The following is a 9209-nucleotide window of genomic DNA, read 5'->3' as shown; positions in this document are numbered from 1 at the left end:
ATATAAATAAAATTGAATTGAACATACTTCTATGTGTAGCTTTACTTTATTACAATTACTATTTTTACTTTTATTCATTTACTTTTTATTTATTATTATTATTATTATTATTATTATTATTATTATTATTATTATTATTATTATTCAAACCCCTGGCGATTGTTAACTGGAAATTGTACTTATTTCTTTTTGTATTATAAAAAATATTCTGATAAAAAAAATTATATTAAAAAAAGCTTTACTCATCATTAGCTTTAAAACATTTATCTTACGCAACTAAAAAAAACACATTTCAACAATATTTTTATTTGATTGTCTTATTCAAGGAAATGTGGAGAGTGGTGGGGCGGAGCCCGGCAAGCCGCCACTGATTTGTTACTGAGCTGAAAGCGCGGACTCTATTCTTAAACCCCTTAACGTTTCTTTAGCTATTCTTAGATAAAACATGTTTACAGCTTGGGGCTTGCAGAAACAAACCAGGAAGAATGGAAACAATCCTACAAAAGTGAGCTGTCAGATTTGTATGAAAGATAACGAAGCTCCGTTCATTCATTGAGCATTTACAGTAAACTACGGACTATTGTTTATTGTTACACCCCCCCCCCCCCCCCCCCCCTCCCCTGGCATATTTGTTTATTTGTATATTTTATATATTATTGTTGACTTTAAGTGGAAAAAAAAAGTAAACTACAGACTCGTACTGTCCCTGCCGCCCCTCCCTCTGCAGGCCGGGCCCCTCGCCGGGCCGGCCCCTCTGGCCGCTCGCTGGCACCCTTCAGATGAGCTCCGCCGCAGCAGAAACCCGACCTGAGGCGATATGAACGCTTCCGAGCTCACAGAGCTCCCGGACGACTCCGAGCAGCTGAGGCCGTACGTGGTGAGCCTGAGGCGGGCAGCCCTGCAGGCCGATCCGCCCTCCGCAGTGGGAACCTTCTCCGACGGCTTCCTCATCAGGTTCCTCCGAGCCAGAGACTTCGACCTGCCGCTCTCTCTGAAGGTAGCGGCCGGACCGGCAGCAGCAACTGGGCCGGAACTTTCAGGCTTGCTGTCTTTGTTTTTAGCACTAGTTACAGCTGAGGGCATTGACTTTCTATTTAAACACTTATGAAAAGAAGATCACTTTTTTTAAAAAGTAAACTGTAGCTGAATAAGATTTAAACTACTGTCAAGTTTTGTTTTTATTTTTTACTTTGTGGATAAAGAACCATAGGGTTAATGGTTTGAAACCAAACAGCCAGAACAAATCTTAGACAAGATTCTTTCAGTTTGTCTCGCAAAGCCTGATCTTCCAGGTGAAACCATCTGTTGTCACAAAACCTGCAAATGTTTCTGTTATCATCCGGCCTTTATCCTGGTGTAAAAAACTCCATTTCCATCATATCATGGATGAGAGCCGAAGCAAGGTTTGATGCAGGAGTTAATTTTTATAATACAATGTGGCTAAATAAAAACGAATTTAACATAATATTTCATTTAATCAGTACAAATATAGCAAAATAAGCAGAGTATGAAAATGTTTAAGACTATCACTTGTTTTACGACTGTGGCTTGATGGGTTGAGTAGTCATCTTGTAATCAGAAGGTTGTGGGTTTGATTCCAGCTTCCCCTTGTCACATTTTGATGTGCCCCTAGGCAAGGCACTTAATCCCACGTTGCCTACCGAGCTGCGTATTGGTGTATAAATGTGTGCGCGTTAAGTGCAATTGGGTGGATGTGGCTCTAGTGTACAGCGCTTTCAGTGGTCAGTATGACTAGAAAAGAGTTATATTAGATCAGTCCATTTACCATATAGAAAGATCAAACTACGAAACGTTTCACAAAGAATTATATTTGATAATATTTGTGGAATTAATAGTCGGACAGCATCAACTGAAGGAGTGAGATTATGTGTAAGGCTGCTTTGAAGCTAAACGGTGAAAGGCTGTGTACTTCACAGCGCCTCAGAAGAAATCCACACAAAAATGGCTCCTGATGTCTGGATTCAATTCAATTCACTTCGATTTTATTTATATAGCGCCAATTCATGAAACATGTCATCTCAAGGCACTTTCCAAAGTCAAATTCAATCAGATTAAACAGATTGGTAAAAAAAGTTCCCATATAAGGGAACCAGTTGATTGCTTCAAAGTCCCGACAAGCAGCATTGTCCATGGCTTTGCAGCAATCCCTCATACTGAGCAAGCATGAAGCGACAGTGGAAAGAAAAACTCACCATTAACGGGAAGGAAGACCTCTAGCAGAACCGGGCTCAGTATGAACGGTCATCTGCCTCGACCGACTGGGGTTACAGAAGACAGAGCAGAGACACAACAAGAGAGACAAAAAAGCACAGAAGCACACATTGATCCAGTAATCTGTTCTACATTGGTTGCTAAGTTGTTACAGTTGCTATATGGTTCGCAGCCTGGATGATGTTAGAAACATTTGCAATGATCAAATGATCATACTATGACAATGTTTGCTATAGTGAATCTTGTTTTTCCATCCTCCAATGATGCTTCCACCACTCTCTGGGACATTTAGCATCTTGGGCACTATCACCTGTGTCAGGTGTGAGCAGAGGTGGGCAGACTGTAAAAATTAATCTAGTAAACATACTTTATGTAATGACTACTCAAACAACATCTCAAGTAAGTGTTTGATCACAATGTCTGATTTAATTGATCAAAACGATGTAGACAGAATAGAATTTATGTGCCAATTCTGGTATTTAAAAAAAAAGAATGACAGATGACTAGATCTGAATATTATTAATAGAATAAATAATTCCAGCACAAGAAACAGACATTTCCACATATTTGATTACATAAAGATTTTGAAACAAATGCGTACCTACATTCGCTAACATTCATATCACAGAAGAGTTGAAAACTACTTCTGGTGACAATAATTTACTTTTTATTCACTTGCCCCAAAATGGCACCGCAGGCTCAGTACACAAAAAAGAAATATAGAATTGTTACTCTTGTGTGCATAGACAAAGTTTCACTCTTTTGTGTCTCACTTCTTGGAAATGCAGCCAGAGCTGCTGGACCTTCTTAAGATCTTACAGAGTCTGAATTATTCAGTAATATTGTTTTAGTTAACTTTTTTAATACTGCATAAATATTAATATTTTAAATATTATAAAAATTTTAACTGGTACAACCATTCTTTATATTATATTCTATACATTAATGTAAAAACAAATAAAACTGAAACATTGTTGATTACTCCAGCTATTGATTCAGCACCATTTCAAAAATTCTGTGAAAAAGAACCTCCTCCCTAAAAAACATATTGCATTTAGAAACCTGGTTTTAGTTTGACTCTATTCTCCTCTTTCTCTGGATGTTGTTGTTTGAGGGATTTTGAAACAGACTGTCCTATAGTTTGAACGGAGTGTAAAATACTCCTGTCTGACAAACAACTGAGCAACCAGAGCTCAGCCAAGTGGGTCAGAGCTCTGCAGTTATGACACAAACAACTAGTCTAACTGTACCACAAAAAAAGCTTGTACAATCTGACTCCTCCCTTGTTAGTCATATTTAATTAAATATATATATATATATATATATATATATATATATATATATATATATATATATATTTTTTTTTATTTATTTATATTTATATATCCATCCATCCATCCATATATATATATATATATATATATATATATATATATATATATATATATATATATATATATATATATATATATATTTGTTTGTTTGTTTTGACTCTTTGACTTCTCAGTGGAATGCAAAAATCATGCAAGGGACAGAACAGTTGTAATAATTCTTTAACATGTGTTTCCTTCCAGCTGTTGTTGAACTACCTGCATTGGAGGAGGGAGAGTCCTGAGATCAGCACATGCCTGTCTCCTTCGTCTGTGTTCAGCCTTCTCAGAACATCATACCATGCTGTTCTACCACAGCGGGATCCGTCTGGCAGCAGGGTGCTCATCTACCGAATTGGTGCGTATAGCTCTGTGTGTGTGTGTGCGTGTGTGTGTGTGTGTGTGTGTGTGTGTGTGTTGTGCCTCTAGAGAAAGCAGGTATGTGACACTATTAACTTCATGAATGCCTCCCAAAATTCAATCAGAGACCTTATTATTTTTTTCTTTTTACTTGTATCACATTACGACCACAAGCCACAATATGTTATTTTGATTATTTGTGATATACGAACAAAACATATAAGTATAAAATGCAAGGACTACAGTTTCTCAAATTGTTTAACAAAAAAAACCTCTTCCCTGTCCCTACTGAAGAACAGCTTCCCCAGTCCATGGTGCTTGTACCATCATGTTTCACTGAGGGGACCGTGTGTTCTGGGTGACGTGCAATGTTTGTTTTCCAAAATAAAATGCTTGGCACAGGGACCAAACAAAGTTTTGGTCTGATTTTGACCACAGCAGTTTTTATAATTTTATAAAATCACCTATCATGCAGGGACCCAAAGGCAGCCAGGCACAGCACAAGCAGACAGGATCCAAATAATTTTTCACTGAAAACTGAGTCCCAAGGCAGAAAATAAATCCAGATGAGGCTAGCCCGAGGAATCCACAGTAGAATCTTGCAAAGACCAGTTAAACCATCCGTAGCCATATATCCTAGCTGAGAACTAAGGTCTACCAAGAAAAAACGCAACTAAAGAGTACAACTCAGGTCAGAATCTTCCAACATGCATGAAAAGCCAAACATACACAAAGGTAGAAAATGATCCCAAAAACATCAAGTTGTGTCATGTCCTCAAAATTCTTTTGTATTACCCTTAGTGTCATGATGTGGGCAACTATAAGTCCATCTATGTCTCCAGGGAGGCCTGTGCCATGTTGAGGTTGGTGCGTTGCCAGGCAGGTCCCTGATCTGTGGAGACGCTCGGACCTAAACTCTGATCCAGGGCCCATCTAACGGACCTCAGAGGCCAAACCACAGCATATGTGGTCCACCCTGTTACAGGAGAGGATATAGCGTTTGTGTCCAGCTTCGAGGAGCGGCACTTCCTAGTGACATGGGACCAGTTAAGGAATATTTGTGTCAGGCTGCATGGTGTAGGAGGTGCTGGCACAAATCTCAGCCAGGGCCAATCAGTGTGGAGTTTACTGGTTTTCTCTGTGTGTGCATGGGGGGGGGGGGGGGGGGGGGTTGTTCTTTGCTCACGCTAACTTCCTTTCACTCTTCAAAACATTGCATGGAAGGTTGTTGTCCAGTCTGTCTTGTCTCTAGGTGAGCGTATGTGTGCATGGTGGACTGTTGACCCTGCTTCTGGCCTTTTAGCGTTAACGTTCATCCCAAATCCTCTTTCTGCAGGTCAATGGAACCCAAAAGATTGGTCAGCATTCCAAGTGTTCAGGGTCAGTCTGATGACATCGGAAATCCTATCCAGGGAGACCGAAACTCAGAGGCGAGGTGTGAAGGCAATATTTGACCTGAAGGGGTGGAGTTTAAGCCATGCCCTGCAGATTAACCCTTCCCTCGCCAGAAAGATTTCCTCTGTGCTATCGGTATGATCATGACATGAGATAGAAGTGTCATCTATAACTGAAACTAAACTTCCTGCTGAAAATAATAGTGTTGCTAACATGATTATGTGCAACACCTCCTATTGTGATTGAATATTCCTTTGTTCAGGACTCCTTTCCTCTAAAAGTGAGAGGAATTCATCTGGTCAACGAGCCAATTTTCTTCCGTCCAGTGCTCGCTATGATTCGACCCTTTCTGCCAGATAAGATCAAGCAGAGGGTGAGATCCATCATCTTTCTCTTTCTCACAATAACTTCCAACAGCACAATGCCGATAAGAACCATTTTTTTCCACTGTTCGGTTTACATGCAAATCTCCGCCGTGGATGTACCCAGAGGTTCAGGGTAAAACTATGAGTTTTCTCTCTTGTAGGTCCATATGCACGGCACAGACTTCCACCACAGTTTATGTGACTTCTTCTCGGCAGACGTCCTGCCCCTGGAGTACGGAGGAGAGGGTTTGGGAATAGAAGAGGTCTGTCAGGCGTGGACCCAGGAGCTGCTTCAATCTGAGAACCTCCTGAATCAGATTGCTTCTCACCCAACCGGAGACACTTCCACTAGTACTGTAGATTCGTTGATCTCGGAGGAAAATGAGACAAAGAAGCCCACTGAAGGATGATGCTGAGGACCGTGATACCATGGAATACGTACAACCTGCTGGTGTTGGTGTAAAACAGCAGCAGGCTGCTCAAGTTGTTAGCTCCATGATAACGGCTGTCTATGCGTGACCAAAGCCTGCGCTGCCTTTCAGCACCAAACCTGAGTGACAGTACATTTTAATGCAGTTCACTTTTTAAGTTAAGAGCCCTTCTTGTTACATTATTAGTTAAAATTCTGATCAAAAGAATTCAGTTGCAACAAAATTAATCAGATGCACACACAGAAACAATGATATTTATAATCAGCGCATTCTGCCACTGGCTTACTGTCAGCCATTAATGATGCTTAATTAGCAGCGGATGCTCACTCCGCACAGTTCCCTAGAAGCTGAAGGTCACGGAGAGCATTAGAAGCACAGATGAAAAAGATTTGAATCTATTGCAATTGATCATCACCCTGATATTTACCAATAATATTGCCAACTCACGAGATCCCAGAATGAGGCAGCTGCAGTGATCTTCCTCCAGAGGGGGGCTGGAATCAGCCTAAGAGAGAGGTTGATTAGAGCCGCTATTTATGGGAGCCCAAAGTGGAGCCACTGCTTCTCTGCATTTGAAGGAGCCGGTTGGGGTGGTTCAGGCGTCCCACTGGGAAGAGCCCCCCGGGGGGAGACCCAGAACCAGCTGCAGGGACTATATACCCCATCTGGCCTGGGTACGCCTTGGGATCCCCCGGAATGAGCTGGAGAGTGTCGCTGGGAGAGAGATGTCTGAAGTTTTTTTTATTTATTTTTTTATTTATCCTTTATTTAACCAGGTAATACCCATTGAGATTAAAAATCTCTTTTGCATGGGAGACCTGGCCAAGATAGGCATCAAAATTACATCACATCATTACATACGTACAAAGACACACACATGAAAGCCAAAACCAACAGGTCCAGAAGTTCCTATCTGGACCTGTTGTCCCTGCGACCCGGTCTTGGATAAGTGGAAGACAATGGATGAATCTATTACCAACTCAAGATTTGTTTCATGCAGTCCTAAGAGAGACTCTTAAAAACCCATTTTGAGATAATTAAACCCCCTGTTTGTTTATTTCTGAATTATTTTAATTCTTTTGTAGCACTAGAACACCATGGAAATAGACAAAAACACTCTAACCAAGTCTGAACTATCATTTTTAAAAGCAGGCCTTCTGATTTGTGAACCCCTTACTCTATTTGAGAAAAAAATGTTATTTGATTTCCCCCCAAATAGATTTTTTTCTCGTTCTCATCGACCAAATATGTCTTCTCAAGAGCTTGATTTATCATCGCAGCTGATGCTAACACAACATGAAAGTGCTAATAGAATTATGCACTGTGGGTAAGATATTAGCTGCTGATAACCTCCCAACAGAACCCCACTCTGAAAATTCAGAACCTTCAATTTTAGGTTAACCATAGTCTCACATTTTAGGTATTGTGACATAAAAGTCAAAATGTAATATTTTATCCTCTTGTTGCTGGAATGTTTATGGTATATTTTCATCTTCTTAGTTTATTTACTTTATATGTTATACATATTATTGTTTTTGCCCTTTTGCTGCTACTGGGGGAGACCTTTCCCATTTGTTGGACCCAAATGGGACAGCCAGGCTTTTAAGGTATTAAAGTTCAAACTGTGAAATTCTCTGCCAAAACTCTACAGTGAGTATTTGAAGCATCAGCAAAATAATGTGGGGTCCAAACAATTTCCCAACATCGTGTTTCCAATTCGTCTTGTTAAACTGCTCCAATTGGACATATCCAGTCAAACTGCCAGCCTTAAATTCACATTCCTACTGTTTGTTCATTTTAATTGAATCACATTCTGAATTGTATGAAATCTAAAATCAGGTTTCCTCTATTTCCTACAACCTGAGTGTCTGTTCATAGTATGACTATGTTTGGACTAATATCAATCACATAAAAATGACTTACTTTAATGCAATAATGTGAGCGTACTCTTGAATGTAACATGTAGTGTTTGTAACTGCTGCAACTGTTTTTGCATATAAGATACATTTTGATAATGTATTATTGTTGTTTCTAATATATAGAATTTATGTATAATGTATTTAAGATTTAAGCTATTAATTTTGTCTATGAAGTATGATTTTAAAGTGTCTTTATATGTTTCATATCTGAAATGCACACAGAAACAGGTCCGTGCCATAAAGTGTTCCAGGTGGTGATAACCTGAACTGAAATATTCAAAGTATTTGTGTTATCTTGAACTTACAGAGAGATGTTCAGTTTTACTTCCAAACTTGAATGTTTTAAGCAGTCACATGTTCCATGATGGTCTGCGTCACATTGGATCCCATGTAGACCTGTTTTTGTCTCGCGGTGAGAATATTTTGGCAATGTTAAACTTATTTACATTTATAATTTTGATTTGGTAAATAATATAGTTAGGTTAGTAAATCAAATGTGTAATGCAGTTTAATTAATGAAGTTGTATTTTATTTTTATATAAATAAAGCTGTTTATTTTTAACAGAAAGAGTCTTTCTGGTCAACTTTCAGGGCTTTTGTTCAAATGCAATCTGCACCTCACAGGAATGAGAAAAAGTATTCGCTGCCGGGCAGATTCCTGCTGGATTTGCTGTCGGGCCTAAAAGTTTCCGCTCATCAAACCAATATTAATGTTATACTAAGATAACCCACTGCAACAGACTGGTGACCTGTCCAGGGTGTACCCCGCCTCTCGCCCATTGACAGCTGGAGATAGGCACCAGCACCCATCATGACCCCAACAGAGTAAGCGTGACGGACAATGGATGGGTGGATGGATGGATAAGATAACCCAAGCAACTGAAAAATTCTGAATTTATTTAATAGGAAAACAACATCAACCTGGCCCTATGTGAAAAAGTAATTGCCCCCCGCTCCTGGCTGCCATAAAGTGCTTTTTGATAACCAGTACAATGTCTTTTCCATTGCTGTGGAGGAATCCTGCCCAGTCGTCTTTTCACAATTGCCTGAATTCAGCCATATTGTAAAGTTTTTAAGCATAGAAAGTGTTTATATCTGAGTAAGATAACAGTCCTGATTTTACAAGGCCACGCCAAA

General features: G+C 39.6%; 1 protein-coding gene across 1 annotated transcript; it reads left to right on the top strand.

Annotated features, from left to right (window-relative positions):
- The first annotated feature begins 680 nt into the window (after positions 1 to 680).
- Positions 681 to 8634, top strand: ttpa (tocopherol (alpha) transfer protein). Its single transcript, XM_012873647.3, has 5 exons — positions 681 to 997; positions 3807 to 3960; positions 5299 to 5492; positions 5620 to 5730; positions 5884 to 8634. Exons 1-5 carry the CDS (start codon positions 818 to 820, stop codon positions 6130 to 6132), a joined length of 888 nt encoding a protein of 295 aa, XP_012729101.2. The 5' UTR covers positions 681 to 817; the 3' UTR covers positions 6133 to 8634.
- Positions 8635 to 9209: the final 575 nt, after the last annotated feature.

This window comes from Fundulus heteroclitus, chromosome 6 (genome assembly GCF_011125445.2).
Source record: "Fundulus heteroclitus isolate FHET01 chromosome 6, MU-UCD_Fhet_4.1, whole genome shotgun sequence".
In the NCBI taxonomy this organism is placed as follows: Eukaryota; Metazoa; Chordata; class Actinopteri; order Cyprinodontiformes; family Fundulidae; genus Fundulus; species Fundulus heteroclitus.
This window is presented reverse-complemented; position numbering and strand designations above follow the sequence as displayed.